The sequence below is a fragment of the Oryctolagus cuniculus genome, chromosome 9 (genome assembly GCF_964237555.1).
Source record: "Oryctolagus cuniculus chromosome 9, mOryCun1.1, whole genome shotgun sequence".
NCBI lineage: Eukaryota > Metazoa > Chordata > Mammalia > Lagomorpha > Leporidae > Oryctolagus > Oryctolagus cuniculus.
The window spans coordinates 107790775-107809800 of record NC_091440.1 but is presented as its reverse complement, the minus strand read 5'-3'; the positions used below and the strand labels follow the sequence as shown (position 1 = coordinate 107809800).

General features: G+C 37.8%; 1 protein-coding gene across 1 annotated transcript; it reads left to right on the top strand.

The window, feature by feature from the left end:
• The first annotated feature begins 14081 nt into the window (after window positions 1–14081).
• Window positions 14082–18639, top strand: LOC127486762 (natural killer cells antigen CD94). The gene is made up of 3 exons (XM_070048348.1): window positions 14082–14184; window positions 16199–16398; window positions 18374–18639. Exons 1-3 carry the CDS (start codon window positions 14094–14096, stop codon window positions 18482–18484), a joined length of 402 nt encoding a protein of 133 aa, XP_069904449.1. The 5' UTR covers window positions 14082–14093; the 3' UTR covers window positions 18485–18639.
• Window positions 18640–19026: the final 387 nt, after the last annotated feature.

Genomic DNA, 19026 nt, shown 5'->3' with positions numbered 1-19026 from the left:
TAGCAAGTTGTTCCTTGACAGTCAGCACAAGGGCTGATCAAGTCATTGTATCTCATAGCGTCCATTTCACTTCAACAGGTTTCATTTTTGGTGGTCGGTTAGTAGTCACTGATCAGGGAGAACATTTAATATTTGTCCCTTTGGGACTGGCTTATTTCACTCAGCATGATGTTTTCCAGATCCCTCCATTTTGCTGCAAATTATTGGATTTCATTTTTTTTACTGCTGTATAGTATTCTACAGAGTACATATCCCATAATTTCTTTATCCAATCCACTGTTGATGGGCATTTAGGTTGGTTCCAGGTCTTAGCTATTGTGAATTGAGCTGCAATAAACATTGAGGTGCAGCCAGCTCTTTAATTTGCCAATTTCATTTCCTTTGGATAAATTCCAAGGAGTGGGATGGCTGGGTTATATGGTAGGGTTATCTTCAGGTTTCTGAGGAATCTCCAGACTGACTTCCATAGTGGCTTGACCAGTTTGCATTCCCACCAACAGTGGGTTATGTCCCTTTTTCCCCACATCCTTGCCAGCATCTGTTGTTGGTAGATTTGTGAATGTGAGCCATTCTAACCAGGGTGAGGTGAAACCTCATTGTGGTTTTGATTTGCATTTCCCTGATGGCTAGTGATCCTGAACATCCTGAAATGTCTATTGAGGTCCTTGGCCCATCTCTTAAGTGGGTTGTTTGTTTTGTTGTTATGGAGTTTCTTGATCTCTTTTTAGATTCTGGTTATTAATCCTTTATTGGTTGCATAGTTTGCAAATATTTTTCCCATTCTGTTGGTTGCCTCTTCATTTTCATGACTGTTTCTTTTGCAGTACAGAAACTTTTCAATTTTATGTAATCCCAATTGTTAATTTTGGCTTTGACTGCCTGTGCCTCCCGGGTCTTTTCCAAGAAGTCTTTGCCTTTGCCTATATCTTGCAGGGTTTCTCCAATGTTCTCTAGGAATTTGATGATGTTGGTCATAGATTTAGAATTTTAACCCATGTTTAGTGGATTTTTGTGTAAGGTGTAAGGTAGGCGTCTTGCTTCATGCTTCTGCACGTGGAAATCCAGTTTTCCCAGCACCATTTGTTGAATAGACTGTTCTTGCTCCAGGAATTGGTTTTAGATCCTTGATCAAATATAAGTTGGATGCAGATGTTTGCATTGATTTCTGGTGTTTCTATTCTGTTCCATTAGTCTATCCACCTATTTCTGTACCAGTACCATGTCATTTTGACTACAACTGCCCTGTAGTATGTCCTGAAATCTGGTATTGTGATGCCTCCGGCTTTGTTTTTGTTGTACGAGATTTCTTTAGCTATTTGAGTTCTCCTGTGCTTCCATATGGATTTCAGCATCATTTTTTCTAGATCTGAGAAGAATGTCTTTGCTATTTTGATTGGTATCACATTGAATCTATAAATTGCTTTTGGGAGAATGGACATTTTGATGATATTGATTCTTCCAATCCATGAGCATGGAAAATTTTTTAAATTTTTGGTATCCTCTTCTATTTCTTTCTTTAAGATTTTGTCATTCTCATCATAGAGATCTTTAACATCCTTGCTTAAGTTTATTACAAAGTATTGATTGTTTTTGTAGCTATTGTGAATGGGATTGTTCTTAGAAGTTCTTTCTCAGCCATGGCATTTCCTGTGTTTACAAATGCTGTTGATTTTTGTGCATTGATTTTATATCCTGCTACTTTGCCAAACTCTTCTATGATTTCCAATAGTCTCTTTTTTAAATTTTTTTTTCTGAACAGGCAGAGTGGACAGTGAGAGAGAGAGACAAAGAGAAAGGTCTTCCTTTGCCGTTGGTTCACCCCGCAATGGCTGCTGCGGCCAGCGCACTGCAGCCAGCGCACCGCACTGATCCAAGCCAGGAGCCAGGTGCTTCTACTGGTCTCCCATGCAGGTGCAGGGCCCAAGGACTTGGGACATCCTCCACTGCACTCCTGGGTCACAGCAGAGAGCTGGGCTAGAAGAGGGCCAACCGGGACAGAATCCGGCGCTCCAACCGGGACTAGAACCTGGGGTGACTGCCCCGCAGACAGGGGATTAGCCTACTAAGCCACGGCGCCAGCTCAGGTGGTAAATCTTAAGGTGTAAGTATTTCTAAAGCTAAGGTACAGCCATGCTAGAGAATGATTGGAGATGGGGAAGAGGTGGAAAGGACACAGTGGGCAGGATTTAGATGGGCAGATTCTGGTAATACCGAGATCATGTGAGTGACAAATTAGATATAAAGACAGCTCCAGAGTCCTGTGACTTAGAATGATGGGCAGAGAACAGGAGGTTACAATGACATCCTCACCTTCAGCACTAGGAGGAGCTGGTTGGCATTTCACACACAAGGTGACCTTACTCCCTCTGAGCTCATGTCTGGTCCACCTAACAGAGCATTAGTATTTTGTGAAGCAGGACAATGAGAATATTCAACATGGATTCTAAGTTATAGGATTCTGGTGTGATATATGGAAGAAAGTATGTAATTTGAATTTTCCACCATATATATAAGTCTAACTAATAAGAATAATTTGAAGTCACAAAAATTATTATTGTCAAGAAGTCACCAACCATTTAAATTCCATGTATTTCTTCAGTAGTGCCCTTGTAGATGTAGCCCATAACTCTAATCTGTTCTTTCCTGTTTTCTTCCTTTCTATCTCACTGCTTTTCTTAGAAACCTTTTATAATTATCCTCATTGCCACAATATCTTAAATATTTGGTGTTCCAGGGATCAGGCCCTAGATGTCCCAGACATCAAAACCCTCACAAGGGGGCTGGCCTTGTGGCACAGTGGACTAAGCTGTTGTTTGTGATGTCAGCATCCCATATGAGCTCTGTTTCAATTCATGGTTTCTCTACTTGCAATACAGTTCCTTGTGGAGGATTAGCCTACTGAGCCACGGCACGGCCAGCTTCTGCCCATCTAAATCCTGCCCACTGTGTCCTTTCCACCTCTTCCACATCCACAGTCATTCTCTAGCATGGCTGTACCTTAGCTTTAGAAATTCTTACACCTTATTATTTAGCACCTGTACATGTGTCAGAGGGTTTTGGGTTCATTGAAGTAAACACACACACACACACACACACACACAGACACTTTTAGATTGTGATAATAAAATTTTGCCCAAGGAATGTCTTTCTAAAATAAATATATTCTCTGACACAAGGTTTTTCATCATACAACTAAAGTGGATGACAAATGTGGATGTCTCAAGCCACATTATATTGATAGTGCTGATTGTAAGAGATATTTTCATCACATTTGTGAAAAGAACGATTCCTTCTTCCTTAATTAGTACAGCCATCATGGAAAGCAGTATGGAGAGTCCTCACAAAACTGAAAATGTATCTACAACACGACTCAGCCAACCCTCTTCTAGGAACACATTCCACAGAAATGAAGTCAACAATGAAAGAGATGCCTGCGCTCCCACGTTTTTAAAAGCCCAGTGCTTCACAGCAAATATATGGACTAAACCATGATGCCCATCAACTGATTACTGTATGAATAAAATGCGATAAACATGTATATGTATGTTCATGATGAACTATTATTCAGCTACAAAACACAAAATCCTGACATTTGGAAGAAATGAATGGAAGTGGAATCATTATGAAACTGAAATAAGACAGACACAGAAAGACAAACTTGACATTTTCTCTCATATGTGGACATTAATAGATGAAGTAGAAAAACTATGTGGATATTTTATTACTTAATATATAATATATATAGATAGAAATATTTTTTCATGGAACTGTATCATATACATAACAACGCACCTTTTCCCTCACTTCATAGTCATTGACATGAATCTCATATTATGTGATATTAATATCCCTGTTTTCAAAAAAATGAATGTATATATGCATATAATAACCGCATGTAAAGTAAATGTGACAAAATGTTAAAATTGTTAAATCTTAAAATAAATTTTATAAATAAGTAAGTTTAAACTAAAACATATTTCATATTTTTTGAATGACACATAGAGAGTAATTTTATGTTTTATGAGAATACTTAAAACATGTTTGCAATATGTAGTGATCAACTAAGAGTACTGGCATCTTCTATCAACTCAGACATTTATTATTTCTTTATGTTGGGAACATTCAAAATCATCTGTACTAACTAACTTGTGTTCTACTAATTGTTATAGGACATTAGAAGTTATTTCTCATATACAGTTGCACCTCTATCCCAATAAACAGTCCTCTCTCCGTTACTCTCTCTGTTATATGCTTCCACGGCTCTCATTGCAAGGTGCCTGGTGTGTAACAAATGTTCCCAGGCAGACGAATCAATTAATTCACAGGCTTTTATTGGGGTTCTGCTCCTGGGCAAGGTTCCCCGGTCCCAACAGAGCAACAGAGCGGGGGCCGGGGAAGTCGTGCGTCAGAGATTGGGAGAGCTCCTTTTATAGATTCAGGGCATGGGGGTTAAAGGTTGAGGCAGGTCTGATCCTCATTGGTTGATCTTTAGGCACCCGCAGGGACCTTGACAAGGACTTTTCTTCCCCTGAAGTACAGGTAGGAACTTTCCATTCCCGGAAGTATAGGCCTTTCCTCCATGTGGATCCAAAGCTACTACTCATAATCACTATTCTATTCTCTGCTTTAAGATCAATGTTTTAGCTTCCATATAAAAGTGAGAAATTTAGTACTCGTCTTTCTCTATGGGATTAATTTCACTAAAAATAATTCATTCCAATTCTATGACGCTGCTGCAAATGACAGAATTCCATTCTATTTTACGGGTGAATAATATTTCATATGCATACGATGCTTTTATCCATTAACAATCTCTTCATTTGTTCTAATATCTTGATTATTCTGAACAATCGGAAATAAACATGCAAGTGCAGAGATTCTTCAATATACTGATGTCAATTCCTTTGGATACATATGAAGTTATTGGATTGCTGCATCATATAATAATCCTATTTTCAGTGAGAATTACCTTTTGATGTGGTCATCAGTAGAGTGGTGGAGAGATCCCTACTTGATGGATTCATGATCTTCTGTTGATGGTTTCTAAGAAACTCACTATTTTGGATCAGCCCCCCTCCCCCCGTTTGGAGTCTATGTTAAATATTCTTGCTCTTAATAGACCAGAAAATATCTACACACAGACATTGCAGTCAAACTTTCCACAGTAAAACACCAAAGATTCTAAAATGTGCATGAGGAAACACCAGATTACTGTCAAGGATCTCCAGTTAAACTCACAGCTGACTGCTCATGAGAAACCCTACAGGCTAGGAGAGAATGTAAGATATAGTCTAATTCTTTTTTAAAAAATTTATTTATTTGTTGGAAAGTAAGAGTTACACAGAGAGAGGAGAAGCAGAGAGACAGAGAGAGGTCTTCCTTCTGATGGTTCACACATCAATTGGTCCCAAAGGCCAGAACTGCAGTGATCCAAAGCCAGAAGCTAGGAGCCTGAAGTCCCTTTCGGGTCTCCCATATGAGTGCAGGGTCCCAAAGACTTGGGCCATCTTCTACTGCTTTCCCAGGCCATAGAAGAGAGCTGGATTGGAAGAGTAGCAGACTGGACTAGAACCTGTGCCCATATGCGATGATGGCACTGCAGGAGAGGGCTTTAACCTGCTGTGCCACAGCGCCAGCCCCAGCTTACTCTATTTTTCATCAGAGATGAAAATGTAAATGTAACATCAGATACCACAGAAATGAAAAGTATCATCAGAAATTACTACAAAGAGCTGCATGCAAACAAACTGGGTAACCTAGGAGACATGGATAGATTCCTCTACACATAAACCTACCAAAATTGAACTATGAAGACAAGGAACACCTAAACAGACAAATAACTAAGACAGAATTGAATTAGTAATAAAGACCCTCCACACTCCAAAACAAAAAACTAAAACAAACAAACAAAAAACCCAGGCCTGGATGGCTTCACTGCTGAATTCTACCAGACATTTAAAGAAGAACTAACTCCAATTCTTCTCACACTATTCAAAATGATTGAAAAGGAGAGAATCATCAACATTCCTTCTATGAAGCCACTGTCACCTTAATTCCCAAACCAGAAGAAGATACAACATAGAAAGAGAACTGTACACCAATTTCCCTGATTAACATAGATGCAAAACTACTCAACAAAATACTAGCAAATCAAATCCAACACCACAGAAGAAAGATCATTCACCAAGACCAAGTGGGATTTTTCTCTAGTATGCAGGAATGTGGGATGTTTCATGATCACAAATCATAAAATGTGATATATCACATTAACACACTAAAGAAGAAAAACCATATATTATCTCAATAGATGCAGAGAAAGCATTTGATAAAGTACAATATCCATTCCTGATAAAAACTTTAAGCAAACTGGGTATAGAAGGAACATTCCTCAACACAATCAAAGCAAATTATGACAAACCACAGCCAGCATCTTACTGAATGGCTTATTGGAAGCATTCCCACTAAGATCCAGAACCAGACAAGGATGCCCATTCTTACCACTGCTATTTGATATAGCCCTAGAAGTTTCACCCAGAGCCATTAGGCAAGGAAGGGAAATCAAAAGGATACAAAGTAGGAAGGAGGAAGTAAAACTATCTGCGTTTTGCAGATGATGTGATTCTCTATATAGGGGATCCAAAAGACTCCATTAGTGGAGGCTATTGGAACTCTTCATAGAAGAGTTTGGTAAAATAATGACATAAAATTAACACACAAAAATCAACAGCCTTTGTATACACAGACAATTTCTTGCTGAGAAATTACTTCTAATCTCATTCACGATAGCCAAAAAAATTAAATACTTTGGAATAAATTTAACCAAGGACATCAAGGATGTTTACAATGAAAATTATAACATGAGGAAGGAAATAAAATAAGATAAAAAAGGAAAAATCTTCCATGTTCATGGATTGGAAGAAACAATATAATACAAAAGTCTATACTACCAAAAGGAATTTACAGATTCATTGTGATCCCAATCAAAATGCCAAAACATTCTTTGCATATCTAGAAAAAATGATGTTAAAATACATATGGAAACTCTAAACAGCTAAAGCATTCGTATACAACAGAAAAGAAAGCTGCAGGCATTCAATACCACATTTCAAGACATACTACAAGGCAGGTATAATCAAAACAGTCTGGTACTCCTACAAAAAAAAAAAACAGGTGGATAGAACAATGGAACAGAATAGAATCTCCAGAAATCAATCCACACTTCTACAACCAACTTTCTTTGACAAAGGAGCTAGAAATCATACCTTTGAGCAATAACAGTCTCTTCAACAAATGGTACTGGGAAAAACTGGATCTCCACATGCAGAAGTACGAAGTAAGACCCCTGTCTTACATCTCACAGAAAAATCCACACAAAATGAATCAAAGAGCTAAATCTGTGACCCAATACCATCAAATTACTAGAGAAATTGGGGAAACTCTGTTTGCAAGACATTGGCATAGCCAAAAGCTTCTTCGAAAAGACCAGAGAAGCACAGGTATTCAAAGCCACAATTGAGAAATGGGATTACATCAAATTGAGGAGCTTCTGCTCTGCAAAAGAATCACTCAGCATAGAGAAGAGACAGTTGACAGAATGGGAGAAAATATTTGCAAACTATGCAACTGATAAATTATTAATATCCAGAATATATAAAGCGCTCAAGAAACTCAACAGTAACTAACAGTCTAGCTAAGATAGACAAAGAACTTGAACAGACATTTTTCAAAATAGGAAGTACAAATAGTCAACAGACGTATGAAAAAGTGATCAGGATCACTAGCCATCAGGGAAATGCAAATCAAAGCCCCAGTGAGGTTTTGCCTCACCCCAGTTAAAATGGCTCTCCTACAGAAATCAGAAATTAGGGAAAAAGTACCCTAATCCACTGTTGGTGGGAATGTATACTGGAACAGCCACGGTGTGAGACAGTATAGAGATACCTCAGAAATCTTAACATAGACATCATATGACCCAGTCATCCCATTTCTGGAAATTTATCCAAATGAAATGAAATCAGCATATGAAAATTATCTGTACCTATGTTTATTGCAGTCCAATTCACAATAGCTAAGATGTGGAAGCAACCCAGATGTCCATCAAACAAAAACTGGATAAAGAAATTGTGGATATGTACAGCTTGGAAAACTACGCAGTGAAAAAAAGAAATCCTGTCATTTGCAACAAAATGAATGCAACTGGAAACATCATACTTAGTAAATAAGCAGTCCCAAAAAGGCTATCCCATATGCTCTCCTTGATCTATGGTAACTAATAGAGTACCGAAGATGTAATCTATAGAAGTGAAATTGACACTTTGAGATGTGATGACTTTGAGTGGCCCTTATGTCAACTGTTGAGGAACAATCGTGGTTTGTTGTTTTTTTTTTTGTATTATTTGTTGAACACGTTACTTAGGGTAAGGTTATGTGTATAAAGTTAATTGAAAATAGATCTTAGTCAAAAATAAGATGGGGAATACAAGAGGACAGAGGAAGAAGGATGGGAGTGCCAGTGGGAGGCACGGAAGGGTGGTAAGAATGACTGTTCCTAAATTTGTATGTATGAAATACATGGAGTCTGTATACTTTCAATAAAAGGTTTCTAGGTAATAAAAGAAGCTTTATTGGGTAAAAGAGCTTTTTCTTAGTTACTAGCAGAAAACAAGTTAACCAACTTAGTGACCGTGAAGCATGGAGATGGGAGTAAAAGCAAGATCAGCACTTCCTGCAGTGTGTGTGTGTGTGTGTGTGTGTATAGCAGGTTTAGGTATGAAATGAGAAAGTGCAAGTACGAGATAAAAATGGCTTACTATACGATGTGCTAACAATAGCTCCAGAATTCTCTATTTTTAGAGCAAACTACTGTGTTAAATTATATAATTAAATATATTTTTGCCTTCTCTTAAAAAGCAACAACAAAGAAAAGTCAGTTACAGAGAATGGAGCAAAGAGAGAGGTGTTCTATCTGCTGGTTCATTCCCCAGGTGGCAATAATTACCAGGGCTGGGCTAGGCTGAAACCAGGAGCCAGGAGCTTCATCAGGGTCTCCCACATAGGTGGTAGAGTTCCAAAGACTTAGACACCTTCTTTTGCTTTTCCCAGGCCATTAGGGAGCTGGACCAAAAGTGGAGCCACTGAGACACGAACTAGTAGCTACATGGGATGCTGGAATCACGGGCAGCATTTTTATCTGTTGTGGCACAAAGCCAACCCTCATTCTTAACCTGCTCACTTTTTTGAGTCAAAAATTCTCAGATAACAGCTCTTTGAAGGCTTACAACACTTTCTCTGTACTGACACATTCCATGTACAGAAGTGTGCTTAAAGAGATCATGGAAAGTGATATGATGATATTACTATACTTCCTTTAAGAAGCAACTTTTAATTTTGAGGAAATTTTAGATTTATAGAAAAGTGGCAAGATAATACAGAGAGGTTAAATACTCTGCTCAGCTTGCTTACCCTCATGTAATCATCCCGCATTACTATACAATGATACATCGTACATTTGTCAAATCCAGGAGGCCCCTGTTGGTCTGTGACCATTAATTACGTGTCAGACTTGATCAGGTCTCATTCATTTCTCCATGGATGTCTCTTGGCTCCAGGACCCAATAGCAGTTCCCAAAATGCATTTACACACCATGTCTCCTTCATTTCCTAGCCGTGTTCACTTACTTTTGATGCTACCTAGCAAATAATACACTGAATATCTTTTTAAATCTCTGGAAAATTAAACATTTCAGAAAGCTCTTTTTTTTTTTTTTTTGCATTGTCACTTTTGCCAAAATGGCATTCAAATGATTGCTAGAAACCATAAGAGTTATTTTGACATTTCCTGTATAGCAACCAAACTCAACACACTATAATTCCATAACTGTATACTTGAGATGGGAAGTCTGGGAAAACAGCATGAGCAGTTGTGGGTATGAGGAAGCATCTGACTTTTCACTATGGCTCTGCTTCTGCTGACACTTTTATGATACTGTAGAAGCAAAGTAAAAAGTGATGAGAAGAAGGAAACAAAAGCCCAAAATTTCAGACACCAACGACAAAACTGTAAAAATAATCCCAATTAGACTGATTATACTGATATATTAGTTACTGAGCAAAAATTGCATGTAAAATACTCTTAGTGTCAGAAATGAAGCAGACCATGTCCTCCCATTTTTTAATCCTTGTTCACACAGATTCTTATTTATTTCCTAATTAACCAATGTCCTTATCTTTACATTGTAACATAACAGACTATTGAGCTAATCATTTCTCACACATATTTAATTTTTTACCAACTTTAAATTAAAAATACTTGGAAATCAGGTTTATAAGAAGTAATTTAAAAATTAAAAACATTTTCTCCTGGATCTTTGTTTTTTAAAAATTATTTCAAAACTGTATGCATTCTAGGTTCATATACTTAAACTATTCTGCTGCAATGTTTCCATGAGCAGTTCTCCTGTTCTTATTTTATGAACTAAGACATTCATTTCATCTCGAATTATATCTTGGCTTCTACTACGTTACCAATGCTTCATGATTCAATATAATGTTTTTTTTTTTCTTTTTTGGAATTGTGATACCAGCTAGGTTAACCTGGTATTTCATAATGACCCAAAATGGTACTTCAGTGGACCTTAAAGAGTATATAAATTTCATGTAGAAAAGAAGTAAAGAAAATATTCTGAGAGGTGCTTAAAATAGATTGGTATTTTTGGGTGTAAAGGTGTGTGGGTGTTTTAATGACAGGTGAGAGGTTTGCTGAAAACATAATTAGCCTATGAATAATAGTTGTTATATTAGAGATATACGTTAGCTGTACAGAATAATAATTATCTCTGAGCCTGGAAGATCATAGTTCCTGGGCATGCCTAAAAACTAATGTTTGCCTTTAAGAAAAAAAAATGAGAAAGCTTGGTTGCCTTGAGTATTAAAAAAAAAAAAAAAAAACCTTCCTTAATACATTTATTTATATCAAAGACCTACCTCCTGAAGAGAGTTCCTAGTAGAAAAATAGAGGAAGCCAAAAGCAAATAAAAAAAAAAAAAAAAAAAAAAAAAAAAAAAAAAAAAAAAAAAAAAAAGGTAGAGAATCTAACTTTGTTGCTGTTAATTTAAAGGGACTGATGAGGGAAGGAATTTCAAGACACAGGAAAATACCTTCAACATAAATAAAGGAGGAAGCTGATACAGACATGGATTTCAGCTGATGTTACTCACTTTCTTGAGAATTAAAAGTGTGAGAACATTGATAGCTTATTAGGTGTGAAGATCCATGTGTTGGATCTGAAGAAAACAATTGCCTTTTTTACAAACTAGCACCTACTTCTAGGGTTAATTAGGGTATAGGGCTGCTCAGTGGATTAAACAAATAGCTTTTGAATTTTGACAGCTATGGCTGTAATTAGTGGACCAGAAGACTTTGACTTTGATGCTTTAAAAAGAGCTATATTTAAGCCCACACAACATGTTAAGTCTTTCAGTTGCTAGAGCTGTCTCTTCCTTATTTAAAGAGAATCTGTTTCTTCAGATAAGTTGAAGAGAATACAAGTGGAAAAAGTGTTGTTTTCAAATCAGTACACCCAGGATTATATACATTTACATTTACTGTAAAATAATCAGTCTGGTTATTCTTAGGGTGGCTTTTGAAGAAACATGCCAATGTTTGTGCATATATGACATTTCTCTATGTTTACCAGTTATATAACAGTTGCAGATTTTCCATATTCTATAAAAGGGAAATTGGAGAACTCAGGCTAAGCAGGATATGGGTGTTTCTCTTTTCATATTTTACAGGTTTAGAAATGTTGTTGTTAACTGTTCCCTAATCTCATGCCTGTTTTTTTTTTTTTTTTCATTTTCCAAGCTCTATAGTAATTGCTGTAGTTAGATTTTAAATGGCCATACAACTTCATTTTATTCTTGATGGCCTTTCTGACACATGGGTGGGGGGGGGGAAGGGAGTGAGACACTGACACCACTGGTAACTTTCTGTGTGGGAATATCAGTGTCATGTGATCGTCTGCACCTTCACACAAGGTCTCTGTGAGGGACGGTCTCACACATCAGGACCCGCCTGGTCTCACAGCAGAGGTGAAGCCAGCAGAGCCGGGATGTGCTCGCCTGCTCCTGACCAAGCCTGTGCTCCAGCTGGGGACATCCCAAGGTACAGACACAGACAGCAGCTACTGTGGGTGTGTGCGTCCATCTCCATGTCGCCTCTCACCCTGTTGATGGCAGAGGAATAGAGTAGCTCTTGGTCCGGAGCGATGTGTGGAAAGGTGGGGTTAAATTATGATCCATGTTAACATCTAAAGTTACCTTTATTCTAGAGGAGAGGGCAGGAGTGGATCAGAATGAGAATTTATCAAAAAAATTAAACAGTCAGATGTGCAATTTTTTAAAATTGTCGCTTGTTTTGTGGTATATTTATTTCCATTTATAAGACATTATATATGTACTTTTATTTCTCATCACAATGGATGCTATTTTTCTGGCTAGCAATGAGTAACCCAAACTTTAAATTACCTTAGCATGATGTCACTTGTGATAAATTTTGAAACTTTTGTTAATATGATTATTTTCTATCAATAGAAATCTAGTCTAATATTTACCAATTCATTTTGTTGATATTTATGTATATAGGTATAAGACAAAAATAACAGCACAAAAATCAGTTATTTCAGAAAATATATGACCTTGAGTTAAGATTTTTTGAAATATTTTATTTATGTATTTAGAGGTAGAGTTACAGATAGTGAGAGGGAGAGACAGAGAGAAGTCTTCTAGCCAATGGTTCACTCCCCAGATGGTCGCAATGGCTGGAGCTGTGCGATCCGAGGCCAGAAACCAGGAGCTTCTTACCAGTCTCCCATGCAGGAGCAGGGGCCCAAGATCTTGGGCCAACTTCTACTGCTTTCCAAGGCCACAGCAGAGACCTGGATTGGAAGAGGAGCAGCCAGGACTAGAAGCGGAGCCCATATAGAATGATGGTGCCCCAGATGGAGGATTAACGCACTGTGCAATGGCACAGGCCCCTGGAGATAAGATTTGTTTTATAATTGGGAATATTTGTTTCTCATTTATAATTTGAAGATCTCAGCTTTGTGTAGACTTGCTGTTAGAATTACAAGTGATGCTTATCTCAGTTAATGATATTTTCACATGCACCAACCTTGAATCCCATCATTTCTTCATTTTCTCAACTCTAAGGTCATATCCATGAAGGCCAGTGACTATCAGGATGATGAGATAAATGAGTGCTGGGATGTGAGAGAAGATGATTCAGCAACATGGAGTGTTCATTGAATTAGTGTGTGTGTGTGTGTGTGTGTGTGTTTGTGTGTGTGTCTCATGTAAGTGGTGCCTCTGTCATATTGTGCTGATCATTTTGACCTAATACATGTACTGAATAACAAGTTAATTTTTCAAGAGAAGGTATAAATCTGGATATTTATGTACAAATTATATCCATTTGCAAATTTTGGCAACTAATTAAGTTACTTTAAAACAGTTTAAAAGTTTAAACAGTATGTCCATAAACTAAATAGGATCTCTCTTCTAAAATATCACAAAAAGGAATTTAAATCACTTTTTCCTGGGCCAGTATTGTGATGGGGTGGGTTGAGTCAGCGCCTGCCATGCCAGTTCCCATATCAAAGTGCTCGTTTGTGCCCTGCTGCTCTGCTTCAGATCCAGCTCCCTGCTAATGTGCCTGAGATGACAGCAGAAGATGAGCCAAGAGTCTGGACCTCAGCTACCCATGTGGGAAACCTGATGGAGCTCCTGGGTCCTGGTTTCAGCCTGGCCCAGCCCCTACCACCCAGCCATCTGGGGAGTGAACCAGTGGAGAGAAATTCTCTTTCTAACTTTCTCTCCATCTCTCTCTCTCTCTCTGGAAATCTATGCCTTTCAGATAAATAGGATAAATTTTATTAAAAATCTTTTCTGTGATTTCCAGAATTACTGTGATCATAGTTCACTTTCTACAGGCCCGAGTGTATATCATTCCTGTAGCTCTTCCTGTTATTCATGAATCTATTATGTCTCGTGAAACATCTCTGGTCCTTTCTGTGTTTTAGCCTGAAGCTCTTAGAAATGACTGAGGAGAAAGTGACATACCCAGAACTGAAATTGTGTCAGGCAAAGAAAAAGGAAGGCAAAAGACATCTAGCTCACAAAAAAAGAGGTAACTTTTCTTGTTTTCTGATTTCTGAGAACATAATGTCAGGTAGAAAAAAATTAACATATTTAAAAGCCATATCTATTCTATATGGAATGTCTAGTTCTTTAATTGTTTTATATACTGGGAGATTCATTTATGTATATATCCATGAGATTTTTGATCAGAATAAATATGTGATTTTAATGCTAAATTCCAGCATAAATGTTTGTCCTGCTTAGGTTCTTATCTGTTTAACAAGCTCATTATCTACTCCCATTTTTAATTTTTTTTTTTTACAGAAAACCTATGCACAGTAATCCTGGGCATCATCTGTGCTCTGCTCCTGCTGGCAAGCATACGGTTAGGATATATGTGTGAGTATGTGCACCTGTGTGGATGTGGATGGGCAAAAAGAAAAAGAGAAGGAAATCGAGTAGCCCAAGAAATGGTGGTTTTTAAAAATAAGAAGTCTTTTTTTTTTCTTTTTAGTTGTGGTCTAGAATACGGACACTGTAATAGATTGCTGAACTGGAGGAAGAGTTACGCTTATTGTGAAGGGGACATGAAGGGACTATGTATTTGATATTGCTAGATTTTTACAACCAGATATGAAATTTAATGTTAGTGCTTAGGGGTTTATGGAAATGAAAAGATTCTGATGTGTAACAAACACTTGAGTGATTTTTTTTCAAATTATTTATTCGAGGGAGGGATGGAGGAAGAGAGATCCCACCTGCTTGTTATCAAAAGTTTAAAGCCTGCAACAGCGGGGACTGGGCTGGGTCACAGAAGTGGGACAGAAAAGCAACCTGCTCATGTGGGTGTCAGCGACCCATTCACTTTGAGCCATCACCACTGCCTCCCAGCATCTCCATGAACAGGAAGCTGGAATCAGGAACTGGAGTGAGGAAGCAAACCTAGGTGCCTGATAAGGAAAACAGACATTCTAAAAAAATAGAACAATATGCTTTTTATTTTACATTTTTATTTTCAACTTAATGGAAGAAACTGCTGTTTCTCTAATAGATTTTTTTTTTACATGCAGAGTTAAACAGTGAGAGAGAGAGAGACAGAGAGAGAGACAGAAAGAAAGGTTTTCCTTTTTCTGTTGGTTCACCTCAGAAATAGCTGCTAAGGCCGGTGCGTTGTGGCCAGCGCACAGCGCTGATCTGAACCAGGAGCGATTGCTTCCTCCTGGTCTCCCATGCGGGTGCAGGGCCCAAGGACCTGGGCCATCCTCCACATTTTGCACGTTAGAAACTGCTACATGAACTCATTATGCGGGGTATATTTTATGCATTCATTATACGTACAGGCAGATCATTTATGTCAAAGTGTAAATGCTAAATGGAGTCACATGCTGAGAAATCATTCAAAGATGGCATAAAATCTAGCTCAAGTTTTTAATTTAGTTGTTTTCTATTTTATGAAATGACCACTACTGTTTTATGTGACTTAGAAATCATAGATTTCAAATTACAAATAATTGTAGTTATATATAAAAATCTATTTTATGCCTGACACTTCAAAATATTTTAACCTTACGTTTTCTATGATTGTATTCCAATGTAGTCATCATCATATTCTTTCATATCTAGAATTATAGGATATGATCATAATTAAGTGATCTATTAAAGGCATTTGTGATGTTAATTTTGTAATGTGGATTGAAGTTTTTCAGAAGTGTCCTAAATGCACAACACAAGATATGGGAAACATAAAAGAAAAAAATACTTCCTCACTACAGCTCGAAGATCATTCAGTGTTGCCATCTGGTAGAGGTTTGTACTCAATATTTAAGTTAATCGCCGACAGGTTATTTTTCATAGACTTACTGCCTTCTGCCCATTTCAATATATAAACTTTAAAAAGTAGATATTGGATCTTACTAGGAGTATTAATTTTACTCTCCTCACTAAGTCTATTTTTAAAATTATATTTAACTAAGTATTCAAGTTTCAAAAGATGTTTAGGTACAGAAAAAAACTTATTTTATGCTAGTTCCTTTTAAAGAATAATTAAATACCTAAAATCTTATTTTCTAAATGGCCTGGTGTTTTGGGATGGGGTGGCTTTTGTTTTGAAGAAACAGCCTGTGGCTCCTTGCAAGGAAGACCCTTTTGCTGGACAAGAAACTGGTACTATTTTTCTAAAGAAGAGGTAACGTGGGATGAGAGCAGGAATTTATGCCAGAACATGGGTTCTAGCCTTGTGAAGATTGATGACATCCAGGAACTGGTATGTTCACTTAGTTAACCTTTATGAGAAGCTTGCGAAGACTGAGTTAGGCTACCTGTGTAGGCTTTCCTTGAGTCTTTTTTGACTGCAGGGTGGAAACACTTGTATTTGTAGAGGAAATGACAAGCTTTAAGGGACCTAAATAATTTCACTTTCTATAGTAGCAGAGGTGGCTTGTTGTGTGTGCCATGGAATTAGATTTAGTCCTTACTATTTGTGTCTTTACGATTTGTGAAATGTAAGAAAAACACCTGAATGAGTAAATTAGTTGGCACTTAATTTTAGTGATTCTTCCTATCCCTAGAACAATAAAGTATATTTTAAACCTTCCTTATAATATCTCTATACCTTTCATAGATGTCAAAAAACATTATAAAGTACTTATAAAATTTAACTAATGTGGAAAAATAATGGAGTGTGTGTTTGGGAGAGAGAACAAGAGAGAAAAGAGAAATGGAGAGAGTAAATTGCATTTAGGTAATAAAATCAAATTTTTGTTTAACATTTGAGTACCAAAGGAAAGCAGTTAAAAGGAATAAAATATACTGAAATAATTACAAAAATATACACTAACGTTAGGTTTACAGTATGTCAGATCCTTGTATGCATTATTTCAGTGCATAAAAACTTCCACATAGGTAATGCCATTCCCATATTTTAGACAAGGAAGAAACTCAAGGAGTTGAGTTTGTTTGCCTTTGCTCTCATAGTAAGTTAATTACATAATCTGCTTTAAAATTTGTGGCTAGAGTTCTGATTTCCATAGCTGTATGATATTCGTGGTATCACATGGAGAGATGTCACTTAACATTCTCCAGGTGATGGGAATTTGGGTTGTTTCCACTGCTGTTGTGATGAGCAGCTCTTCATTAACCGTCCTTAGACACGTCAGCTGTGCACGCCTTTCATGTGTCTCCTCTGCAGTTCATCACAAACCGCTGTATGAGTGCAATTATTGGGTGATTCCAGTTTTACAAAATAATTCCACAATATTTTTCAATATGTTTTTACTGATAGTTTTGAAGATATTCTATTGATTCCTACCATCCTAAAAACTTGTGTTCACTCTCTGTAAAGTATTACCTTGTAGCCTTGTTTGTCTTTACTTGATCTCTAGTGAAATGATATCCTTGAATGTTTATTGTTCATATGTATTTTCTATGAAACATCCACTCTTGATTTTTCTTCATTTTTTTCTTTTGGATGATTTTGTTTTCTAATTGATTTATACAAACTACTCCATTCCTTCTTTTTTAAATGAAATTATTTTTTCTCTTTTTTTTAAGTTTTATTTATTTATTGGAAAGTCAGAGTTATACAGAGAGAGGAGAGGCAGAGAGAGAGAGAGAGATCTTCCATCCGCTAGTTCACTGCCCAGATGGCTGCAACGGCCGGAGCTGCACCGATCCGGAGCCAGGAGCCTGGAGCTTCTTCCTGGTCTCCCACAAGGGTGTAGGGGGCCATGGACTCGGGCCATCTTCTACTGCTTTCCCAGGCCATTATAGAGAGCTGGATCGAACGTGGAGAAGCCTGGTCTTGACTGGCGCCCATATGTGATGCTGGGCTTCAGGCCAGGGTGTTAACCTGCTGAGCCTACTGCTCTGGCCCCAGCTACTTCATTACTTCTTAGAACTACATTACTATATTTCTAGATTTGAAACTTTACTTCCTATGTTCTTGATGAAGAGAAGTTCTAGATTGAGCGCATCCATACCTACCTCTCTTTTTTATTACTATGCTTGGAGATTTTTGTGTCTTTCTAAAAAGTCCACCATGGCCCTTTCTTGGTATCTTTCAAGCCACAAAGATTCAGGAGATTCAGACTTTTAGGTCTTTCACTTCCATTGATTCTCTGCACAGCAAATGAGCAAGGATTGTCTTAAGTGAAATGATTAGTATTTTGTATAAGTCCTTAGTAGATAAAAAGCTATTATTGATGTAATGAGTAATAATAGTTATTCTAATTTATGCACAGATTTTCATGCAATCACAAATCAAATACACTTACTGGATTGGACTCTATAAAAAAGGAGATAAACATGAGTGGATGTGGCAGGACAGCACAAAACTTGCTCAGAACCTGTAAGTTTGCATTTCACCTTCTATGCATTCAGTTATGTTTTTTTCTAGCAGTTGAAGCATGGATTATAGGCTAACACCAGGTAATGATTCTTAAAGACTTTAAAAATGTTCTTAATTCTATATAATCTTGTCGCTCCCCGTCTTCGTGGAGGAACGACACAGGACCCTGCACTGTTCTTTCGTCTGCTCGGCCCTCCCCGGGTTTGCTGCTGGTTCTTCCCGGGTTAGCTACTGTCCCTTCCACCTCCTTGGAAGGGCGGTTCCCCCTGCCACATTCCCCACTACTGCGGGGGAGCGGCACACCGCCGGCCGGCTCTCTCGGGGGCTGCACAGGTGTTCCTTCAGATAGATGTTCCCCTTAGATGTTCCTGGTGCATGTTGTCTCTCTCCTCCTTTATAGTCCTCTTCCGCCAATCCCAACTCGGCTGCCCACACGCCGAGTACGCTGCTCTCCTCCAATCAGGAGCAGGATCAGCTCCTGGAGGTCATCACTCAAGTTGGCAAGAGGCAGCTGCATAGAAGCTGTTTTCTCCTCTCCCAGCGCCA

Excerpts from the sequence above, each read along its gene's own strand:
- LOC127486762 (XM_070048348.1), top strand. The coding sequence starts at position 14,094 with ATGACTGAGGAGAAAGTGACATACCCAGAACTGAAATTGTGTCAGGCA. Across the intron at positions 14,185-16,198 it reads TCTAGCTCACAAAAAAAGAG|TTTCTAAATGGCCTGGTGTT; the intron begins GTAACTTTTCTT and ends CTAAAATCTTAT. Across the intron at positions 16,399-18,373 it reads TTGATGACATCCAGGAACTG|ATTTTCATGCAATCACAAAT; the intron begins GTATGTTCACTT and ends ATTTATGCACAG.